At 40.5% G+C, this 25647-nt stretch overlaps 1 protein-coding gene across 1 annotated transcript in view; it reads right to left on the bottom strand.

Annotated features, from left to right (window-relative positions):
* eys (EGF-like photoreceptor maintenance factor) overlaps positions 1-25647 on the bottom strand; it is a 122658-nt gene that overhangs the window by 64816 nt on the left and 32195 nt on the right. Inside the window, exons 18-28 of the mRNA XM_040177902.2 lie at positions 24894-25016; positions 24674-24787; positions 22560-22673; positions 22145-22258; positions 19464-19661; positions 17752-17873; positions 14591-14712; positions 13532-13791; positions 3398-3494; positions 2934-3041; positions 1482-1627 (exon numbers count right to left, since the gene is read on the bottom strand). Coding sequence (XP_040033836.2) covers positions 1482-1627; positions 2934-3041; positions 3398-3494; positions 13532-13791; positions 14591-14712; positions 17752-17873; positions 19464-19661; positions 22145-22258; positions 22560-22673; positions 24674-24787; positions 24894-25016 — 1518 coding nt within the window. The remainder of the gene's footprint in view (positions 1-1481; positions 1628-2933; positions 3042-3397; positions 3495-13531; positions 13792-14590; positions 14713-17751; positions 17874-19463; positions 19662-22144; positions 22259-22559; positions 22674-24673; positions 24788-24893; positions 25017-25647) is intronic.

The following is a 25647-nucleotide window of genomic DNA, read 5'->3' as shown; positions in this document are numbered from 1 at the left end:
AGGCTGTCGTAAGTAGGGGATTCATTTCAACAAGAAACGATTAAAAAAAAAGCAGTTTACCCAATCTTAATGTAAAGCTTCCAGGTGGGTCGCAGTGATGTAAAAATTATTAAAAACAAATTATAGAAGATGGCAAAGGTATCAAAAAATAATGAATAATGGTCTGTTTTTTTATGTGTATGTAAAAAAGAAAAAATAATCAGTTTGGAAAAGTCAGGTAATGGTCTGAGCCTTGATACAAAGTAAAAAAGAAAAGTATAAAAACATAAGAAATGGAGGCACTGACACACTGACCAACAAACAGCCACTAAGACGATCCAATATGAATAGTGATGCAGGTGGGAATCAGGTGTCATTACAGCTTAATCACATCCATGGAAGTGAGCAGATATAGCGTGACACTGAAGTATTAGCAAGCAGCTTCAACTGAGAAAGCAAAATGAATGCTGACATTCAATATGGAAAAAAAGAAAAACTTTACTTCCCTGATGGCTGAAGCGAATAACATGATAATACTATCAAGTGCCACACCGAGTTACAGTACTTCAGAGACAGAGGAGATGACACGTCACAGCGACATTTAAATCAATTCCAAATCAGGCTACACAAACAGGATGTGATGAATCACCCGCAGATGGCACATTTACCATTGGAAAAAGTTACACACGGCAACAAACCCGTTGTGTTTTCTGTAAAAAGTTGCAATGCTGATACACGTGTTACTAGAGCAAATATATTGCACGAGTTCTAGTTGGTTTTAGCCGATCCAAACTGTGCCCCCTGGCCGCTTGCTCTCTCGGGGAATCCTGTTTCCTCAGATGAGCTTAGAGTAACAGAAAAAGTAATGACTTGTACTATGCTGTGCGTAGGCCTAATAATAAAAGCTGCTTCTGTGGGAATTGGGCCATGCGTGTCAGGTTCAGCTCTCCAGAGTAGCAATACCTCCGAGACCACCCCAAACCCTAACCCACCACCCCGCCCCCCTCTCAAATGGGGAAGGATAAATTGATGATACAGTGTGGAAGACAAATGAAATTAATCTTCCCGCTACCTGACAAGAATCGGCTTTAGTGCAGACGCACACATGTACACACACACACACACACACACACACGCTCTAAAATAGCTTGATATCCGCGTGAGTAGAAAACACGACAAACGGATTAAAGCAAAACAACATAAGCGCTACGAGACTAAGTAAGCTGATGAAATGAATGAAACTTACAGACAGTGAAATATTTTCATCAGATAAAAACTGTCCACGTGAATCGATCTCGCCGCTTTCACTGAAAGGCAACCACTGCATCTTGCGGAGGCAGGCGGGTAATTAAAAGCAAGTATTGTAAAGCAGATTTTTACACTAAGCCAGATGCAGATGTGTCGGAGATGCCTCAATGGCGCGCGGCCGCAGCAGCGTTGATAAGCTTTTTAGTCGGACTCTCATATTGATCTTCATGTCACCTGAGGGCGGAAGGAGCTACCTGAGTATCCGGGGCGACAGACACATTTGAAGCCCCCGGGCGTGTTGATACAGATGCCCTCGTGTAGGCAAGGTGAAACCTCACACTCGTTCACATCCAGGTCACACAGCGTTCCGAAATAACCAGGAGGGCAAACGCAGCGGAACCTAAGGAAGAGAACACTCAATCATTAGGAGACACGGTGAACTCCAACGAAGACCAGGCCGTTTTATTTGTGTTAACTTCTCAGCATAGATTCAAAATACGCACGAGTATATTTTCTCAGTAAAAAACTGCAAAAGCTCTTTTAGATGCAATCAACACATTAGGAATCATTTTCTATTCTCAAACACAAAATAAAAAAAAATTCAAAATCAAAAAAAAAAACCTGAATCATATTTTGTGACTTATTACTCAAGAGCTTCATCTGTCGAATAATGCGGTTTACTCGTTTCTGATCCGCGCCTGCAGCCGTCGGAGGATCTAATATCCCGACCAAAGACCCCAGAGGAGCCGCTTGCTCTGTTTGTAAGTGGGATAACGAGGAAACAGATCATTAGTCACATCTAAACCACATCTTTTGATTAGCAAGACCTCGTTTTAAAAATCAGTGAGACCACTTACATCACATCACGGCATTCATCATGCCACAGCAGAATTGTGCTGCCTAGTAACGTCAACTCAAAAGGCCGGACTGATCAGAGACGTCTCCACCACACCAATTAACACTTGCTTTATCCACTCGGTTCACACGGCTGTCTGTAACAATCTGCTAGTCAACAGCCATTAGTGGCATCTACATGAGCAGATGAAAAGTTTTAAAAAAAAGGCAGCATGGCCGCGCTGAGTAGACTGCGGCGTGATTCGTCACGTCATTCGGCAGGTGGCCTTGTTTGGCTTGTTGGGTCGGGGGGAGATGGAGATGTCGGATGTTTGCGGTGGGCAGCGGGGTTAAAGCACACCTGATGTGAACTCCCTGGACTGTGCAATCAGGGGAGCGCTCCGAGGAGGGCCGGGTCACATGGGAGAAGAATCATGACGGGAGACAAACTGGAGACAAACCATTTAGGACTCAAATCGGCCCTGGGACTTTGCTACCCATCTGTCCGACTAAGCCCCGGAAGCCCCGGGGCTCCCATTAAGCACAGCGGAGAGAAGCACCGGTGGAGTGAAGCTGAATCTAGATACATGATGTGCTCCTGCTGAAGTCGCTCAGTCTTTAGAAAGGCAGCTTATGTGTGTCAAGGATGTGAAGACGGGCTAGTTATGTAAACCGGAACACTTTGACGAGGAACACCACAACCTGTGCATTTTCTTCAGAGAACGGTTTGTGCACATTAGCCTTTGGAAACGAATGCAGGAAGTTAAAGCTGCCCGGGCCATTACTAATGTCGGCATTTTTCTTTTTGTGCACAACACATAATTGTTAAGGAGCAATACGGAAGCCATGAAAGGGAAATAATTAATACTTACTTGTTCACAAGGTCTTGGCAAACGGCAGAATTGAGGCAAGGGCCAGAGCTGCACTCATTGATGTCTTCCTCACAATGAAGGCCAGAAAAGCCCACCTTACAATCACAGCTGGATAAAAAAGAATATTAAAAATATGGGAATGTAATATTAATTAAACATCATATATAATCTGATTGCACACAAGGTGCAGTGACATCAGCGTGGATTTAAACTGTTTGAACCTAGCTGCATGACAACAGCAATTAAGGCAACGTTTTTCGTGAACAATTTCACCTCATTTTAACCTGAAAGGCAACATTATTAAATCCATTAAAATTCATTTGAAAAAAAGGCCATGAGCTCAGAGAAAATCTATTGAGATAATCAAAATGACATCATTGGATGTACTAATGCGTTAAGGTCATCACTACAAAGCCTGACATTGTTCTTGCTTCGGAAATGGGAAGCTGGATAAACCGCTTTACCTGTAGGCGTTGACCCGGTCCACGCAGTCGCCTTGGTTTTGGCATGGATTTGACCCACACTCGTTGGTGTCAATTTCACACCAACTTCCTTCAAATCCTGAAAGATAGATGAGATGGTCATGGTTCGCCGAGCCCCACTACATCCTGAAAAAAACGCCAGCGCGGATGATAAGAAAGACTGCGGTGAATGCCACGCCAATGGAACCAAGTTGCCCCTGCAGCACATCTCATCTTCTAGCTCCCAGTTTCCCCCTTTGAGAGAAGCCTAATAATACTTTAGTGCCACAGACAGATTGGTCTGAGGGTTAGTGGTTTGGGAAGGGGGGGGGGGGGGGGGGTGCGTGCATCACTGTGCATGTGTGTCTGTGTGCGTCGCAGGGAACGCTAGCCAGCGGGGTGACACATTGTTACGCCGGGGAGGCAAAACCCAAGAGCTCCTTTGACTTGCTTCATTAGGGGGTTGAGGGGCAGGATGGCTAAGTAGATCAACACGGCTGTTTGGTCGTCCTTCTGAAGGCAGCCAGGGGAGCTTGTGATGTTCAGCCTGATGGAGATTTTCCTCCGGTGCTTAAGTCTTAGTTTAACCTCTTTATGGCTTTCTGCTGAAAAAGTGAAACTAAATAACTCGATTCATCAAGTAAAATAAGAGGTTGAGAAAAAGACTCGTCTTAACACAAAGCAAAGCATAACCGTAGAGATCAAACTTTTAAAACCGGCTTCTGAACAAGTTGAAATTACCACTACATTTAAAGCACTAGCTTATGAGTGTAAGTGCTTTTATTGCTTTCGTGTCTCAATGTGTTACTCTCATTTTCTTCGAGTTAAGAGCTGTACATATTTGAACTATAATGAGATTTGGCTCCTGTAAGTATAAATTATTTGCTGAGAGAAGTAAATGCATTAACAATGATGAGGCTTATAATTATTTTTGGGACAAGCACTTCTTTAATCTCGCAAATGTGAAACCTAAGTAGGTGCTTAAATATAACAAAATGCGTGACATCATATTTATATATATATTAAAGACGCATGGATAAACCCATATTAAAGTATGAAACGTTAACAAATGATTGCTACTTTTATAATACCATGTATGAGGTTTGTAATTTTTCTCCTGTACCATTCGTAATGATACTATATGAACAATTGAGAGGCGACATTCGTGGTTTGCTATTCAGCTATAATAAGGCCAGTATGAATGAGTATTGAAGAGTGAATAAAAGTGTTGAATAAAAAATGGATTAAAAACTGGATGGAGCTCTCCAAGCAGCTTTCACTGCACATGTTTAAATTAGCTGAAGGAAAAAATATTGTGCATTTGTTGATAATGCAGAGACAAAATTCGTAAAACAACTACAGTGAATCAATTGGGGGGGGAGAAAGAATGAATTAAAACAGCTCTGTGCGTTTTTGGGATGTGAGAATGAGAGGGACCGTGTGGGACCACAGAGCATCTGGTGAATTATGAGACAGCACCGGTTTCCCAAGCTGGTCTGTCAGTCAAAGCAATGGTGGAGCACCACAGGGACCATTTCAAATGTCACCGCGATGTAATGCATCTTCTGCCGTGACTGGAGGCTTCTCTTTGACGGAGTACAGAGGAGGGATAACCAAGGCGCGTGTGGCCGCAGCTATTCCGCCGTCTGGCTGCAGCTACAGTATGTGATCACCGCTCATGCCGGGGAACGTCTCAGGGGAGAGGAAATTGTGAGTTAATCCCAAGTGGACAGCAAACTAACTTTGATTGACGTTTCAATTGAAATATGAGTGATATATTCATTTTTAGAACGTGCATTTTTAGTCAGGAGTGCTACATTTGGGACTATTGTCGAGCTCAAGATGCTGTCAGTGGGAAGTAAAAACGTGTATAGATTATGGTGATTGTTCTTGGTGTCATCAGAGCGCTGTCAGACACTACATCAAATCTACCGGCACTCTGCGCAACATTTTAATGTTTTCCGTCGGGGGGGTTGAATTTATTAAATGCATCATTTCTTTCAGAATAATATATTTATTTAAAATGTGTTGACTTTACAGTCTATTTTTATCCATTACATGGACATTTACATACTAACCTCACAGTAGCAAGCGGTTACTTAAGCACCACTCTAAATTAAAACCATGCTCATTGTAATTACCCACTGTTTTCTACTTGTGAAAGCAAACATACCCAAAAACCCCAAATCTGATAAATGCATATAAAAGACGAGAAAAGAGCCGTGTGGAACAGCCTAAACCTAAAATAATGAGAACAGAGGCTCCGTTGGTGTCTTTAGTGAATCATCCGTGGCTTAACGGTAACAAACTTTGCTCCACAAAACAAAAACATGGACTGTGCTGTGAACTTTAAAGCGCAGGAATGAAATATAAAACATTCTTTAATCAAACGGCACTCGTGCCATGTGAAAATATTCCAAGTGCCGCTGATCCCACCGGGCGTCAGCACCGTGCCTGCAGCTCCTTGCAGCTTTCTGCTTAGAGATGTGCTTTGGCGGCGCACACGCATTTCATCCTGAATGTTAACAACGTATGTGACACACCGCCCTGACGGCTGATGTACGCTGGTTGAATGTTATCTGTTCCCACCACGACATGTTGGTTTTTCCAATAGGGGAGGAAAGTGTTTCAGCTTGTAAACAGATGGGAGATTCCTCCATTTACCATCCACCAATCTGGACCGGCATATTCCGTCCCTTCCAGAGAGCGATGGGTCCCCGAACGCTGACACGTGTGCTGTCACTTAACCCCCTGATGGACACCCAGTACGCCCGATGTGACTGCAGTGAGGGAATGAGTGAGCGTTTACCTTTTGTGGATAATTCGGTCTTCAGAATTCTCATCAAAATGAAGGAGTCTGTTGGGAAATCTTAAATAATGTTTCGCCTTAGTCAATATTTCTTAGACGACGGAGAGTCTGTGCTCTCTCACACAGAGACACATTCATCGTGTTCTGGGTCAACTGACGGTCGAGATGTCTGTGCGTCAATGTCCAGTTAATCTCGTGGTGCCTGAGGTGTAGCAGGTGATGGTCTACATGCAAGGTAGATTAGTAGCACTCTGCCCCCCCGTTGTAGTATGTTTATCTTCCAACTATTTATTTCAGCGGCGATGAAGGGGACCTTTGAGTAGCCTTGATGCATGACTTGTATGTGTGTCAACTCGGTCTTCTACTTGCAATTATTATTTAATAAATGTCCTGTTGAATGATTTTACACCAGTCCCAGGGGGACCATCACATGGCTAGCAGACGCCGTACCTAACAGGTGCCTCACTGACAGCGCTGTCACCACCACTGTCGGTGGATATTTGAGACAGAGTTTAGCTAATCCAGCCTGGCTGGGGACAGCTTTACTTTCATGGTGAATGAGTTGACACACCTCGGTAAATCAATAAGAGGGTGTGGAGCGGAGAACTCTATCGCTGCCTTATGGTAAAACACGGTGTGGTAAGTATTGTAAGACTTCCAACATGTGGTGTGCAAGCTTGACCGGACGTGGAGCCATGAGGATTAGGTCTTCTAAATATGACAAAACATGGGCAACGCGCGTGGAGTCAGAGAAAGCGCCAAATGGCAGCTTGTTGTACCTGGAACACCGTTTGGAAAAACGAACGACATGCTGGGATGGAAAACTCTTAAAGAGAACAAAACGGATTGATTATAAACTCATGTTTACAATTTTTATTGAGGTAAAAAAAAAAAAAAAAAAAAAAAAATATCAAGGAGTCGCCCCTTGATTGCCATTTTACAGAATGCAGGTTAAATATAAGATTGATTAAACTTTGATGGGTTTTACCTTTACGGAAACACACAGGGTGCCTTTAGCCATTTGATTGGTGGAGCTTGCTGTGGATTTTACATAGTCTGCCAGCTGCAGACAGTAATAAGTGATGGACAGAATTACTTATTTTTGCACATTTTGATTTATAAGTGACAAAATGGTTTTAAATAAGCAATGTGTCAATCATGACATATTGTTGAAAGGACCAACATAATTGATCACTGAAGATAATGTCATGAAGTAAAGACAGGAGGTCATATATATTCAGCGACACAAACATCTCAGGTCCCTATAACGGAGGCTATGCGGAGGGGATCCTCTTTGATGTCATTGTGTCACACAACATCGGCGACTACATCCATCCTGTTTGCTATGCTGTATAAAATAAGTGAATTCCACCGGTTTATACAGAAACCATTTGGTTATTTTCACCTGCTCAACTAAATGACTGATTGACAAATCTTTACAGAAGAAAAAAAACTGCTGAAAACTATGTGCGGATTTATGCTTTTTTTCTATCCTTACTTTATGCAGCTATTGTTGGGGGCAATACTAGAGGTGTCAAAGCTAAAATGGAAGAAAAGAACCAGCTTTCACCCTCAGCAATGGAACATCGCCAGCGTGCAGAGACCTTTGCTCGCTGAAGGGGCACGCCGGCCTCCTGGGATTCACCGGCTGCATTTTAATATCGTGTTGCCTTCACTTTCAAAATATTATACAAGATACTAGTTCTCCAAATGGAGATGAATCTGGCTTAAATACAACATGGTCACAGACACTAGTATACCGATTTGTAGGAAATATCTTCTCAGTTATTGTACAGTGTAAAATATGTGTGGAGGCTCACACATAATTTACATTCAGGGAGGGAACCATAACAAAGTTACGTTTTAGTGTGATAGTTATATGTAGTCTCTAGGTTGTTGATACTACTGCTCTCAGCCACTACTCTCCTATAAATTAGATATTAAATCTCCTCCTTAAACTATTATTGTGACAGTAAATTGACCTGCATGAAAAAAAAGTTATTTTCAGAATGCTTAGAATTTAATCTAGTTCATTTAGATTATCCAACTACAAAACAGCCAAAATGTATTAAGATAAGTTGATGTGTTGAGGAATTGTGTTCCAAATCACTATAATATACGGAAAGAAAAGCCAGGGAAATTCACAAACATCTGCCAGGGCAGCTAGTTTTTACATTTATAACATATCTACTATAAGTCTATTGTCTGCTTTATCTATAAAGAAATTACTTTTTTTTAAAGCAGCGAGGACTTTTCTCTTCACATCTTTGGCAAACAATATTTCCATCACCTCTTTTTCAACATGAAATTAGGTGCGTGTCAGTTCTCATGTTGGCACAGCTTCACAGTAGCTCATTAACCAACTGTTTGCTACGACACAATCTCAATCTTGTGGAAGGTGAAGGCTAGTGTAGCATGCCATGCAAATAAAGAGGTTTGTTCTCCATCTGGCCAGCAACACCTCTGGGGATATTCTGAGGCATGGAGACTGAATGGTTGCTGTATGCAAAAGGTGACAGCACAATGCTTTTGAATTAATTCACTACACTGGAAGAATCCCATTCCTCCGCTCCAGAGGCAAGGTGATTGTCCCCTTCTCAAATACTTTTAACACTTAAATATTGTAACTTGTCAACTGAAATACAATGAAAAAGGTAGGGCACTTACACAGATGGAAATAATGTAACTTTTATGGATTTAAGACATTGCGGTAACAAGAAAGGGGGAGAGCCATTGTGAAAATGAAAACATTTGTGGATCATCAACAAATTTCAATCAAATTTGAAAATCATATACTTTATTTTATTATTAAAGATAATTGAATATTGATGAATAACTTTTTGAGATGTCCTCTGAGCAGGTCTCAATTAAAGACAATTTACCATCTGAAATCAAAATCGATAGCAGGTACAATTCCTCATCTATTACCAGTTATAGTTGATGTAGTTGGATCATGGATGAACATGCAATTTGGAAAAACTCATTTTAACACCAGACTGGATTCTGTCAGCTATATATTTACTCCCTACAGGTTTACATATAATGAAATAAATTAAAAGAAAACAAATCTGTACCTTGCTGCAATACAGCCTTGAGGGACAATACACAAAGACGGGAGATTTCCACCCAGGATGTTGAATTTAGTTGTGCAAACTGTTGTGTAAATTATGACAAAGGACACCCAAGGAGACTGTAGAGTGTGTGCAGGACACAGAATCTTTTGTAACTCTGCCATGTACCCTAATCTGTGGGGAGGGATGCTAAGTGTGTTTGTTTCATTTGTTCGGGCCGTAGGTTGTAGGCCAGTAACCCTCATCCTGACCTTTAGCGTACCTCTCCCTTTTTCAGGTTGCGCTCCTATCAGGTTTAGCACTCCCTGCTGAGGCTCCTCATTAACAGGAAAGTGGAACATCTGTGCTGGTCAGGCAGGATGACGTGGGCCTCTCGACCACAGCCTCAGCAGAGTGTAACAGCTGGAAAGTACAAGCACTTCCTACAAGAGCCCTCTACAATAAAGAGGATAACTGCTTTCCTTATAGCTTCTTTAAGAGAATTATTTCAGCTGGCTCTGGTTTTATTCTGGCCTTCAGGTTTTTGCGGTGTACCTTGGTAGACAAAACTCTTTTCCACTGTCTTTTACAAATCCCTTTAATGCTTCTCCCAGTAGGCACCTCCTAATGGCTACCTTTTAGTTCCTGTTGAACCGACGGACACAAAAGTCCCCACATCACACTTTTTGTGTAACTGATATAGTCTAGTGAGGTGTCGTGGGAAAACTATGGTCACACACACTTTGCTTTAGAACAAATTCAAGACTGCAGGTTTAAGAAAATCATTATTTAACACACAGAGAAGGTACTCATCAGTGGCCAATGGCCAATAGAGGGCAGCAGATGCACTGCTCCTTGAGCGAAAGAAGAAAAGATTAAATTATAAAAAATATCAAAGTGTTTTTGAAGTATGGAATGTACCCAGTGATATTTGAAAAATATGATTTCTACAGAAAATATCTGGTTTTCCTGCCGGTCATGCGCGCCTCCTTCATGCGTGTTCTAGCTACGCTAGGGGAAATCTCATTTTAGCCAATTGCCTATTAAATTAAAAAACGTATGGCATACAATTTAGCCAATCAGCGTCCTGAAACACACTCTGGGGCAACAATGGCTTCGCCGTAAGCTTGCGCATTCTCGTCAAGGCTGGTATTGACAGGCGGATGATTTATCAGCCATTTAAGCAGATAGACGACTGACGTATATACAGTACATCATACGGATTATTATTTGATTTAAATATATTATGTTATACTGAATTGCCTATGGTGGTGACAAAAAGATCGTTAAAGTGTTATTTATGGCTTTTAAAAAAATGTTGGAACATACATTTAACTCCATGGTAGTAATGTGTTTTTGATACTATTATCCTTTTGCCACCAACTTGGGGTGTTTGCTGAAATGTATTTGATTGAGCAAAGTTAAACTACTGTAATTTCCCAACCACCACAAATGAAGATTTTTTTTTTAAGTTTATGAACAGGGCCCAACTGAAATGAATTTTTGAGGCTTATCTATACAGATATTGGAAATAAATTAATATTTAATCGTTATTTCTTTACATATACAAATACTTTGTAGGAATCCTTGAAACCAGATCTACGATAGGGGCGGTGAAGGTACTGCCATTGGACAAATCAGATAACTCAAATGACGTTTAAGTAAAGTAAAAGCACACACAGTCAGTATAGAGTATGGACCACATGGCTGAACTAAGCTGCATTAGGAATAGGCACGTGGGTACTGTGTAGAATGGTTACCATTAAGTTTATATTTCATTACTCTAGGAATTGAGATTTTTTATTTTAATACAATTTTGTCGCATGTAGCAGCTTGTTTCAAGAAAACACTGCTGCCTTACCGTATTCTGTGCAAAAATGAAAAAAGTCTGACTGAAACCATTTCTGCCATTTCATGTCATACAAACCCACTCGTCAGTGTACCATCATGCAAATCAGCACAGCTAAATGACATTGAAAATGTCTAATTGGATAGGATTTTTTCTACAAGTTAACCGTGATAATGTTTGCTGTGCGGTGGCCATCCCGACATTTGCTTATAGCGGTAAATCTGGCAGAGAGATTTCAATTTAATTAGGCCTGGGAATAATGTAAAGCCTACACAATTTCCTTGACAAATAACCTACACTGAACGGTAAATAACAAGTCTGTAAAGTTGTTGCACTGGGATCAAGCGACAGCTCGTATAACAGCGCTGCGTTTGGTGACGAGTAGTTCTGTAGGAAGGATTTATGGTGTATAATAATGGAGAGTTGTGAGTCACAATTCTCGTGTGAAGTATAGAGAAGACGGCCGAGCCCACGCAAAGCTCTTGGTGTAATGTATGCAGCCAGCACCTAATTTCCTATTCCTCTCCAAGGAAGCCTTCTGAAACGAACCCAGTAGCTCTATTTATAACTGGAAACATCTTTTCATCTCGGCAGCACCATTAGGTAAAGCACAACACTAAAGCCTCTTCACCTGCACATTGATTAGATTGAATATTAAAGCACTATATTGCTTTTCATTTAGGGAGGGGGGGACTTTTTAGGAGGTAATTTCAACATTACTCAATCACTAGTTTTTGTAGTAATTTTATGAAGTGACATGAAATAGATTTCCATGTGTTGAATTTACTTAAGCGTGTGTGTGTGTGTGTGTGTCTTATTGTCTCATTGTATGTCTCATTGCCTGCTTATGCCTGTGCCACATCTGAGTGAGTGGGCAGGCATGCGAAGGAGCTTGAGTATAACCAGTATGCTAGATGCACTTTAAAAAAAATCTAAAGTAGGGCATCAGTGTAGTTTCAAAGCTTTTACATTAATGAAATTCATTTTAGTATCAATACTCAGTGGGGGTCCTGTTACAATGAGCAACCCACAACACAAGTGACACTGGTTGTTTATTTAAATTCTGGCATAATGTGGCAAATATACGTCCATTTCTGCAGATCCGAAGTGAATTGTTCTTCCAGGGTGGCGAGTTATTTCAATTGATTTTTTTATAATCTCTCTGACCACAGAAATACTGTCATTAACTATGCTTATCATTGTCACACAAATGCGTATCTGACCACAGCTTGAATTCCCACGAGGGATGAGACTACATCTTTGAATCGCCAAACATTCTATGCATGAGCTTCATTAAATGGCCTTTGGCACGTATTGTCCCTTCAAACCCTGCACAAAAGGACGAGTGAAAACGGCTTTATTTGCCACATTATGAACTTGCTTTTGTACGTAGCTATATTATTGACGAGCAAGGTTGAAATAAAAAACAATTGAAATTTTAAAAAGGTCAATGTGTACACAATGGCATTTCATGTCACATGTTTTTGTTAAAATAGTATATTTGATGTGTCCATATCAATATTCTACACTGTTTATTCCTATTTAAAGTTGTAAGACAATGTTCAATGTTCGCACTGGATGGTCTTTATGCCAATGTGTTTGCTTTGACCGAAATAAGGTAAACGTTAAAAAGGGCCTTTATCTTTCGTCATGGGGATGACAGCTAATTGGTTTATCCAGATGACATGTTTGAACAGTTAACGAGTGAGACGAAGGGAGGTGATTGACAGTGCAACGTAAAATAGACGGTACTGTTTGATCAGGAATTGATTGCAATGATATGCCATATGTATCGAGTGCTGGTAAATTCAAATTATACTAAAAGGATGTAGCCAAAACAACCGATTCTACAGGCTTTAGATTATGTATTTAAGGTATAATTACAATAACTTCAATTAAACAAAAAGTTGATGATTAGATTGATCTGGGTGTGTCCTAGAAAGTATGGTTTCTATGAATAATGATGGCACTTTATGATGCGGCAGCATGAGATGCAAGCAAACTCTGCATATATGGCCCATTATGTAGCACACTAGAAGCAGATGCACCATGGACAACACAGCCACAGCACAACTAGTTGGTCATCAGGGAAAATCCACCAAAGATAAAGCAGTAGGTAAGTGGTTTCTTACCACTTACCTACTGCGTAGTTAAGTGTAGCTTTGTTGAATATACTTTAGCCACCATTAGCCTCACCACCCCAGATCCCAAAAGTTTCCTGCAACGACTATAGAATGAATCTTCTTTGTTAAAACCATTTTCAATGCAAATGTTTCACATTTCACTTTTGTTTGTCAGTTTTTAACTTCTTTAATGTTTCATATTGTCCACCTTTAGTGACCAATTGAACAAAACGGTGTAGCTGCCTCTCAAGAAGTGGGCCAAAAAAAGGGCTATTAGTTTGAGGTTGCGGCGGTGTGTTCACTCACCAGCTGGGCATCTGCAGGAGGCCGTTCCATTGGAGCGTGTCAGGCAGGTGGAATCGTGCAGGCAGGGATTGTGCAAAGGGTCGCAGGGGTCATAAGGCTGGTTGCACAAGGGGCCACTGAAGAACTGGGGGCAGGTGCAGGAAAACTCCCCAGGTACGTCTAATTCCTGACACTGAGCTCCATTTAGACAGGGCCCAGAATCACACTCGTCCACATCCTCTGCACAGTCCACACCTGTCCAGCCTGGATAGCACAAACACCTTGGACACACCGAAGAGAAGGTATGAGACTGTAGAGGTCATTTCAGCATGTATGAAAAATAAATCAATACTTGTGTATTATTCTGAGGGTTAACATTGTCATTCTCCGCAGGGAAAATGGTGCTAAGAACAGAAACAGCAGCGGCATGATGCCGGGGATGAGCTACCAAAACAATTCAAATGATCCACAGCACACCTCTGTCAGCATTCAAGTACACAAAGGTCCGCCGTCACGTACATGCTTGAATTTTTGCTGTGCAGGGAATTTAAAGTCAGAGCCGCTTTTAATTCTGGACAGCTGAATGTAGGACACAGGAGGTTAGAGCACTGAGTGGGGATTAAACGGAAATGTATGCATGCTAGTCACAGACCGCGAGAGGAGGAGGATGATGACACAGAGACAGAGACGTCTGAAGCATCTGCTCTTAAGGCGGGGTGAATATGCCACTTGGTGGCAGTGAGTACCCGAGCACAACAGACCACTCCACCTTGCATTCTTTTTCATCCCCTAACTTTTCCACCTGAAGCAGTTTTTACGTCTCCCCAGTGAGAGGAGGGCATTAGCTGGAGCAAATACACCAGCTTCTCCCTCCAATGAGTCACAGATCCCCTGAAACCTTTTCATGCTGTGAGCCATTGATTGACTCATTTGTTTTACCCGCCATCTGCAATTCATTATCTCTGCTGCCGGTGAAAGGATAGATTGCCTTCTCAGAAATGGCTTCTTTTTTTGTTGCATTTATTAAGTGACTGATGCTCCTCTGGAGGACAGCGCCCTGCGGCCGGCTCGCACACCTACTTGTAGCCGCTGAGAAGGTCTGTGCAGGTGGCGTTGTTTTTGCAGGGCTGCGATAAACATTCATCAATTTCTTGTTGGCAGAACTCCCCCTCCCAGCCGGAGTGGCACACGCACTCATAACTCTGTCACACACACAAAAAAAAGGAATGTCATTATAATATACTGACACCTCATGCCTGCACTTGTCTCAGTGTAGTAATAGAATACGATCTGCACACCATTAATTTAACTAAAAAGTGAATACATATTAAAGAGGTTAATTAAGTTGTTATGGAGCATTCAGTGGGCATTTGAACACTTATTTGGTTTACTCATTTATTTTAGCAAATGATGCAATGCTTAAATATGCTCAAAAATTTTGAAGAAATAAAACTCCCACTCACAAAAAAAAAAAAAGCTCTTAGCTATTTAGAACTGTCTAAACTGTGAAAGTGTCAAGCTCATCTTAAATTTCCACATTACTGCCATGCAGATGTATTCCTCCTACCACCCACCCTCTGGATAAATTGCAGCCCTGCTTTCCCCTCCATGCCATCCAAGCAATATGGTATAAGCCTTTATAAAGTACACAATATACCAAAATGAATTTTCATAGACCAGCAACATGTAAGAAATATCCTGGATGTGATTGTAACCAATGTTTTTTCTAATGTACATCTATAAACATATTTACATATATAGCTCCTGCCATTGCTAATCTTGTTCATTTCTTTATTCAGAGCAGTCTGTGAACACCTTGTCCTTTATTTCATCATTGCAATCTGCATTATGATAATGAATCATGCCACAGGAGATGAATGACTTGTTGTCTATTATTTTCCGAGGTAATTTAAATTCTTCTGAAAGAAGTCATATGGTCAAGGTTTTTTTTTTTCAGGATTCTTCACTGCCAAGATCCCGTCTGAGGTCCCCGGTGCTGCTGGTTGAATGCATGCTAATCTGTATTTCATATACTGGAGGCGAGCTGTTAAACTTTGTCTGATATAATTTGTACACAGTGAGCCCTTTGGTAGTGTTGATGGGGGGGAAAATGCCGTCATCTCTTGATAAATTAGATACCTCCAGGAGACTCCTATTCCTTACCCCTGGCAGTAGAACATAATTTCATTTTGCTGCTAAGTCACCTTCAGGGACCGCAATTCTCCAAAATAAGCTAAAGCTCTGTGGGACACAGTGTTCAGAGAGAGAAATAGCTGCACTGTAAACAAGACTATGCCGAGAGGTTTCCAAAGACTGTCCCAATTTGAATAATGGGCGGATAAAAGAAAACTAGAGTGGTGAAACAGAAAACTATGACTCAAAAGATATTTGTCGAAATGTCAGTGTACACCACCTATCACACCCGTTACCCTTCTCATGCAGCACCCCTTTTGTCTTTGAATTGGGAATATTTCAGTTATCCCCGAAAATGACACCGAATCTTCGAACCAGAGGTTTTTGATGCGAGTTTTGAAACCTTGTCACGGAATCCCTTGACTACTTCACATCGTAGAGGGAGAAAACAAGCATGTGTCCTTCAGTTATCCTCAAATTGCTAGTGTCGCACAAGAGGACAAATATATTGATGAATATTAGGTATTGACCATTGAAAGCCAAAAGTCACTTTTAAATGACACAACATTAGTACACTGTGTTGTGTTGGAGGGGAGAAATGTGCAAAAACCTTACGCACGGAAATTCAGAAATACAGCTTTATGGGGGTGGGATTGGGAGTTTGTTTGACAATCTATAATATAGCTTTTATTATGTTACACTATAAACCATTAGTGAACAGTTTCTAAGGTGGACGTTAACGTGGCATTTGTTGATTTTGTCTTTGGGACCATAAAATAATGAAGTGTTACTATAAACTGAATACGCTTCCTTTTCCTCTTACCATGTGGATCCTCTGCGACTAACAACAACTTTTGTTAAATAGAAGTCATCTTTCTTATACACACTACGCCCGGAGTACAAACCTATTTTGAAACCAAAACATTTGGTGTCCGAATCAGTCTTGTCTGAAGGAGAAAAACTAATTTCATCTATGACACATCTGCTTCACTACTGCAATCTGTTACCAAATAAGCAGCTGTTAAAATACTGAAAAATACCCTGGTCATTGCACAGTTTGTAAGCAGGACAAACTCATTCAACGCACTTGAATAACTACAGAGGTAAAGCTTTTGCCTTGCAAATGAACTAACGTCTTAAAGTCATTGATATAATTAGACGATCTTTGATGTTCAGGCCAATGATTTCACAGAATTTGTTTTCATTCATTATTTCAAAACGGCATTGAGAGAAAATCCACAGAACCCTGAAGCTGGAAGGCAGAACAGGACCGTCCTGTTTTTCTTACCACTCAAGTTACATGCAAACTCAATAGCTACATTAGCGTCGCTACAACAATGCACATCGCTGCAAATATGGTGTATTTTCCGAAAGAGGAGAAATGATGAGCGGCCATTTTAACATTGGACACATGCCTTCAGTGTTGTGTCTGTGCGAATGCATCGCATAGCCAGAAAGGGCAAACAAATGTAATTCTGTGGACAGCTTTGGAAAAATTCTAAAATGCAGTTTTAATTATGGTGCTTTTTTAATGAAGATATTTTTAAATATAACATTTGATTGCAAAAAACAAAAATAGGGACGACTTAAGAACACAATTCAGGTTTAACATGTCACTTTAAAACTCCAGTCTGTTTTATCCAATATATAGTAACCTTTCATTCATTCGAAAACATTAACAGCTCAGCCCATGAGGTATACATGTCCCATTTCGTATGATTTGTCTGTTAGTACATCAAAATAATGAGGTGCATGCATCATACATTTCTCTTTTCAGACTAGTTTCACGGAGACACCTGAACATACTCTTATACCCTCCTGATAGCAGCACGCCCAAGAGTCATGATAGCCATATTTCATCGCTTTTTGTGTTATTGCACAGTTGTTTATATTTTACTGCATCAGATATACTTTCAAACATTAAGTTGGATGACAGTCATCAAGATAATAGGCGGAGCCTTATGTGTTTCTGGCCCGTTAATATGTTAAAATAAACTGAAGAGCTTTCCAATGAATTACACAGTGGTGATTTACAAGACATTTGAAAGACTTTTAATAGCCATTATATCAGGCCATTATACTGCTAAACTAAGAGTGTGTCTTCTTACCAGATGGAGGTCCTTACACATGGAGTTGGTGCTGCACAAACTGTTCAAGCAGTCATCAATGTCTTGCTCACATTTTGGTCCAGCGTAACCCGGGTTGCAAAGGCAGTAAAAGCCATCTACAACTGAAACCGGATCAGAAGACAGTTACAGCACCTCACATAAAAAACATTAATGCACCGTGCTCTCAGTACAACACAGGTAAGTACTAATGTAATCACAGCTGTACTTTACAGTCACAGTTTGTAATGGCTGTGACTATTAAAATAAACACCTGGTGCTGTATCAGTCAAACCTGTTGTAGCTAAATCTATGTGACAGGTGACTCCCCCCCCCGCCGCCCGCCCGCCTCCCACTCTGCATCAGGAGATTGTCAGTAAAGAGTCTGAATAAACCGCTCTGCATTGGCCAATAAGTCATTTTTCTCCTGCTTTCCTCGTTTCCCGATCTGTACTTATACCACTCTTCCTCAACGAGAGCCTGAAAGCTTCGGCATCGGATTTCACTCAACACACTGAACGAGCGGAGCAAAAGTACAAAAATGGGAATACGCCCATTTGGCGCGACATTCTTGATTCAGATGTCACAAATTCACCAATTTCTTCCATCAGAAGTTATAATCAGTGGAATAATCCATTCCGGCCTCTCATTAACCATTAATCACGTTAAAGTGGGATGCATCGCTCAGTTTCTCTAACACAACACTGGTGCACAGGCAGCCAGTGACAGAGGTAATTGCACTTCTTACAGGAGTGAATTTATTACTTCCCCAGTCAGGGTCCCAGGATTCTTCATTATCCCAAAGATTTACCACGTAATCTATGCTGTCACTCTGTCTCGGTGCGTGTAGCTGCTATTACTCTCATTAAATGCTTAAGGTCCTGGGTGGCAGCAGCATTACTCATCTCAACCACTGTGGCTATGCAGTGCTCTCCCTGGTGGCTGGCTGCCTGCTGCCTGCTGCCGCTGAGCTCCAGCCAATAGGTCCTAGAGGCCCGCCACACTCACCTAAGGTGAGCTGGCTGCACTGGAGATTAGTCAAGACAGCTGGCCGCGGTCTACTGCAGCACACTGAAGGATGCGGTGCTCTCAGCTGGCAATCCACTGCCATCCCTCGTTTTGTTCCGGCATAATCCAGTTAAACTAACTGTGGCGGAATTTGTAGAAATGTCCCAAAGACTAGGCTGTATTAGGACAGTGAAAATATTTAGCTTTTCAGAGAATTTGTACGTGGCACAACACAAAATAAATGTATTGCTGCGGTCTAAAAATGTGCAGTATTTGATTTTTATCTTAACTTTTAGATTTTAAGAGGTTGTAAAAACAATGCTGAAGACGGATTAATTATAGGTCATTTATTATCCGATGGCCACGGAGGTCCACCAATATTTTGCCTTTTTATAGTGTTATTCTTTTTGTCATTCATTTTGAAACTACAACAAAGCACTGATACCTAATTGATTTACTTCTAGAGTTATGTTAAGGAACTAATCAAGCCCACTTCAGCAGATGCTGTCCTCGATCCTCACATCAGATGGGATAACTTCACAACACTCCTAATAGCTGCAATGTGACCTAATTGAAAACTGCCTGTCAGACTAAGTGAGCAGAACTAAATTTGACAGATGCACAGTGTGTGTGTGTGTGTGTGGGAGGCTGGCTTCCATTTTGAGTGCATTTCATTAAGCACGCCGGCATAATAGGTTGTTTCTTACCGTCGTAGCAGAAGCCGTGAAAACAGGGGTCGGAGCTGCACTCGTCTGTGTTGGTTTCACAGCGGGGGCCAGTGAAGCCACGGCCACAGCGACAGCGGAAACCCAAAGGGAAACGGTCCCGATCAGACTCCTCAACACACACCGCGTCATTCTCGCAGGGATTGCTGGCCTCGCAGGGCAAGAACTCACAATCGGGACCTGGATTGAGGCAAAGGCAGGGTGCTCATCGAGCATACAACAATCTCTAGAAATGCAATGGACCTTGTTATAGATTATTCCCGAATTCTACTTGTTTCAGCAGATGCTGATCCAGATGTATTTTCATTTCAAACAACTCCTAAAATTACACCTGTAGCTGTGCAGCACTCTATTTCTTACGAATGCACGCACTGAAAGTTAGTTTGCATTATTAGACTAGAGAAACACTGAAAGCTAATGCAACAACTGTTATAATAGTTATACTGTATATATCTGTATTATTTAATATTCCTGTATAGAATGAATCACACATTACATAATAACATGTAAGAAATTAATAACATGGATGTACAAAAAATGTTTTCTTCAACAAAGCAGTGAAGAACATTAATCAGCCCAATGCGATGCCAAAGTAGTAAAAAAAAAAAAGTAAAATGTGCAAAACACAATGTGTTATTGTCATTCTAAAACGATGTAAAACTAAAAAAATTCTAAAGGAAATCCCAAATAATTTGTTTTTTTTGTAGAGGAATTGCTGAACCCAAATGGGTTCTCCCAGTTTTAATCAAAACAATATATAAGGCACATCATTGCTTTGGGCTGAGCCAGCAGGTTGTTGTAGCCAAAGCTGATTCAATTTCAGTCCTGACTATGTCAGCGAATTACAAATTAAATTTAGCACTTTAATATTGTGAATACTTCAAACAACAACTTGCCAGTAATACACTATGTTGTAAACATACATTTTATTGATAGTCTCACGGTAAGTCATATTGATCTCAAAATGATCACACACTTGTATTACATGATGAGCGAATAAAAACTAGAATTACCACGTCTTGGTTGAAGGCCTGTAAATTCTGGTCATTGCATTAAGTAGGCAACTCGATGAGGCAATAGTTTGGTTACAAACACTATCCAATATCTCTAGTGTGAAAGGATAGCGAGACATGCCAATCGCAGTGAGAATCAACAACGCGTTTTCAGTACTTTTCGTGTCATTGTGGCGCTCACCAACTCGTGCTATGGCTGTGTGTTATTCGGACGCTACTTCTTTTCTACAATTTGCAAATTGGGAAAGGGGTGAAATTATTTTAAGATACAGTTATTGCCGCATATGTCATGACATACTGTGCTGTGCTAATTTAATGATCTGAAATTGCCTCCTCCAGAGTATATTTGTAATGGTTTGATTCACAGCTTCCTCCAGCTTCGACATTAAAAAGCAAACCACCTCAGAATGTGTTCATTTTCCCTGAGCCGTCACTGGCCTTTGGAGTGAATTTTTATCATGTGTGTGTGTTTGTTTCAGGAGTCCTCTCCTCCAGGCCACTCTGCCATGGAGCCTAGATTAGTGAAGTCCCGCCCTGACTGTTGTCCTTCCAGGAAGATCTCCCAGCCAACGAGCTCATTACATCCGTCAGTGGTCTTTGGGTTTTGACCAATGTTCTTCCTGAAAGTTGCTTGGTTTGTTGGGATGAGTGAGCCTACAAGGAGTCTGGCCAGATTCACTTTCCCCTCCCCCCCACATGTATTAATGATGCTGCCTTTTGTGCTCCTGTGAAATCCCATTTTTAGAATTGCATCCACTAACAGTTCTTTCATGACAGAGTCTCTACTCCGAAATGGACAGATAACAGTGAAAGTCTAACAATGACAAATAGCTTGTGCTTGATGTGAATTATATTGCCTCCATTACTAAAAGGGGCCAGAAAATTGCAGCGTCAACAAATAAACATCGTTAAAAAGGAGGTCAGTTATGATGTTTTATCTTTGATCATTTTTTATGGAGGTTTAAGTGGTGTTTTACTGGCTTCAATCTACTTAACAAGAACAACATCTGAATAAATGGGCCTGTGCCGATGAGAAGGTTTCGGGACAGAGGATCTCGCACGTGTGCAGATTGTGTCCTCGGAGGCAAGACAAAATAAATTCAATTACATGCTAATTCAATCACCTTTCAATTCAAGTAACACATTCCCATTATATTTATCACTGATAAACTTGTCAGTTAACAATATATAACTAATTAAATATTTTGCTAATTTCAACAGCGAGTGATCATCTGCAGATGATTAAACAGGTGAAAGCAAATAAAAATAGGAATCAAATAAAACATTTTTAAACAGCTTCTCGTGTCTTGTAAAATTTGAACTCAAGAGTAAAATTTCATTCAAATGGTGCTTCGTCCCAAATCACCCATTAACATTTTAACTCCCACTGATATGCGACGATGGTGCTGTAGTGACGCTGGCTCGATCATCTGACTGCAGGATGAAAGTCGTCACGAACGGCAGAAGCAACCACCGTTGCTTACAGCGCAGTAATTACTCAAGCTTTTTGTATTTAACCAAGTACAGGTAGCAAATGAAGATGTACTCATTTTGTGCAGACATGTGAAGTGAGTTCAGACAGGTGAAAATCATAGTATGTGGAGTTAATTAACTTTCCTTCTTGTCCCCCATTCCCTCAGCGCTCATTACCTTTAAACGGAGCCACACATTGGCAGAAGTAATTACCAGGCAGGTCAATGCAAGCAGCTCCATTCTTGCAGGGAGATGAAGCACAGTCGTCAACGTCACGTTCACACGCTGTACCTTTGGGAAAGGAGAACACGGACTGATAAATATGTTATTTTATTGTTGGCATTAATGTTTGGCCGTTCCGAAACATTCCGCGTTGAAATCACAACACACATTTAAACACAGAAATGGTTCGTCAATTATGGTCTTGATACCACAACAGACGATGTGAAAGCTAAAGGTACTGCTTCAGTGTGGTGCCACAACGAGGTGTGAACAGCAAAAAACCATTCTCGCAGCCTTTGCACGTATGCACTGCACTTATCGTTCATACAAAGACACTCTTCACCAGAGCAAAGGAAGGACATAAACGTACCCGTGAAGCCAGGCATACAGGCACATCCATAGCCATGAACAAGGTCGACACACGTGGCGTTGTGCATGCAGGGTGAGGATATGCACTCGTCTATATCAACCTCACAGCATTTTCCTGTTTAGACATGAGGTTTAAAAAGAGACCGTGGTTGAAGAATTGCATTGGTTAAAATAGTGACTATAAGCAGCAAAATTATAGCGGCCCATCACAGACACACCATCTCCATCGTCCACCCCCACGGCCATTAGCCTCTTAGAGTCATTTAAGGTGGATTTCCCATTAGGAATATTTAGGCCTACTTATAGGCTGATACCCATGTTGAAGCGGCTTGAGTCTTCTGTTGGTGTATTTTCGGTTGTTATGTTGCATTGGTCATAGTTTATGTTGAGATTCTGTTTTATGTTTTTTCAGGTAAGACTTTTATGTAGGTGATCGACAGGACGGTCATCACGTTTTGTTCAGTTTGCGGTTTCAGGTCTGCGATACTAAAAGTACTGCGGCTCTCATTTATAACACTTTATGTATCCTGCTTAGTTTTGCACTTTGAACCAAGTAAAATATATATTACGATTGACTTAAAGGCTCTTTGAAATATAATGATTGGTGACACCTTCATTCCCTTGGAGGCAGACGTTGTCAAAAGAAATAAGTCACTCTGATATTCCATGTGCACATGGAACAAACACATATTCATTATTATTCTAGCAAACTTAATTCAACACCATTTGGATATCTGATGAATTTAAATGAAACTACCATCTTCTATCAATGTCCTGCACACAAACCAGGCTGTGATATTATTATTTTTTTTTGCATTATCACTATTTCACACATTATAAGTTGCTGGAAGGTTTAGAGGAGGTACATAGTGTTAACTAGCAAAACCTACATTTTATTGCCTCCCTTCTTGAAGTGGAAGTTGGCATGAAAGTTAAAACACTGAATTTGTCTTTGGGCTAATGAGGATACCGATGCTAAATGTAGCCAAAAACTTTTAGATTTCTCTTAAAGAACCCAGGAACTTTTCCAGAAGCTTTTTATAAATCTACTAACAGTACGGACAGAATCCTATTACAGCACATACACTGACACTTAAAACTAAAAACTTAAGTAATGCCAATTTGCTGAACATATGATGCACACAAAGATGAATCCTTTAGATGTTAATGACACTGCACTCTTTCCTCGGTCACTATCCTAAAGATAAACTTTACATTTTAGCCTCAATATCGGGGCACGCAACTTTGAGCATCAAAAGAAAAGAAAATTGGCTTTTAGAATGGAAAATCTGCTAAATGCTTAATGATGAATCTCATCATTACGTGTTTAATCGAAGATACTTAAACAATCAAGCAGGCAGCCTGCAACACGTTAGAAGCAGAGATGATAGAAAGTTGTTGGCCTGTTCACATAAAAAATAATGTTGGCCTGATGGGATTTCTGACTAACTGCGCTTCAGTAATAGGTTTCCATTATCAAAAGGCATCAAGCTTGAATGGAATGAAATCAAGAAAATCTTTGTTGCCATGAATTATTCAAAATGACAGCTAGAGTGTAGTTTATATATATTTAATACATTTACCGTGCCACCTGTTAGAAGAAAGTACAACAAGAGCTTTGATGATAAAATAAATATGTAAAGTGAAAGTCCTCAGATCACGCACCATGTATGAAAAAAATGAACGTTTAATGTAATCAACATAATTTATGACACCATTTGTAATGATTATTACTATGTTTTTGTATATAAATATATATATATATATATATATATAAATAAAGTATTTTATATAGTAAAGTAAGCAAAATAAAACCACTGCACCCACACACATCTTTATTTAACAACATTATTTATAAATTATTATGATTATTTGTTACAACTACCAAGTGTATCATTTCTGGAAAAACAATGCATTAAACTACTAAATAAAGTTGTACAAATATTCCAGTTTTATGACCCACTCACAGGTCTACAGTAAAATAAGTAAGCCGATTTTGAAGTTCTGTTGATGTGCATTAACAGTATAACCCTGTACCTGTACCCATATCCGTGTTTTTAAGAACACTGGGCAACAGTCACATTAAAGCTTCAGCAGTGTTGTGCAACCAGATACCTGTGATTCCAGGAGGACAGTGGCAGTTGAAAGAGTTGAGCTCATCAATGCAGGAGCCTCCATTTTGACAGGGCCGGCTGAGACATTCGTTCACTTCAATCTCGCAGTTATTTCCTTAGAAAGCATAAAAAAGGCGCACAGCGCGTTGGAACATTACTTTGTTGAAAAAAACGTCACTTCAACTTACAAAGAATAACTTTCAAGATAGCGTTTCACTTACCAATAAAACCGGGAGCACAAAAGCAAACGTAGCCACCGAGAGCGTCGTTACAAATACTCAAAGTTCCACACGGCTTTTCTTCACAGTCATCAATGTTTATCTCACAAAACTGGCCCGTCAGGCCTGCAGAGAGAAGACAATAAATTCTATTGGATTTCTCCAATCCAGGGGACAATGTCTTAAAGAAATGTCTGCCTGATGTGATACTGAAACACTGCCTTGTAATGATCTCTGGTAGTGATACAGGCATTATCATTAAAAAACAGCTGTAAAGGGGTTACCGACCTACAAAAGGACCCCCTTTACTACTGAAACAGTGAGTGAGGTGTTAAGTACCAATGTTTTACTACACCAACAACAGCAGGGAAGAAGAAGACTTCTGTAGGCAAACATGCAGCAAATATTAATGAGGAAGTGAAGGTGTCCAATGTTTGATACTGTAGATAACATATGAATTAAACTGACTGGCTGAGTTCCATATTGAAGCACTTACCTACATGATGGCCAATGAACTACTAAGATGTTCAACGTGACCAACTCTATACTTGACGACATCAAACATTTAAGAATTCAGATGTGTAATGTTGTCAACAATAGGGTTGTCGCTTGCTTATGTATATGGGATAATGTGTGGAACGGCTCCACGGACAATGAAATCGAAAGCGCATCCGGGCTAACGTTGTAATTACATTGTTTCCCAACGGAGAACACTTCAATGGAGTGGTACAGGGATGACACCATTTTAATTAAATTA

This window comes from Gasterosteus aculeatus, chromosome 6, assembly GCF_964276395.1.
Source record: "Gasterosteus aculeatus chromosome 6, fGasAcu3.hap1.1, whole genome shotgun sequence".
Classification (NCBI taxonomy): Eukaryota; Metazoa; Chordata; class Actinopteri; order Perciformes; family Gasterosteidae; genus Gasterosteus; species Gasterosteus aculeatus.
Note: the sequence above shows the minus strand (reverse complement) of the source record. Positions and strands in the feature narration are given on the sequence as shown.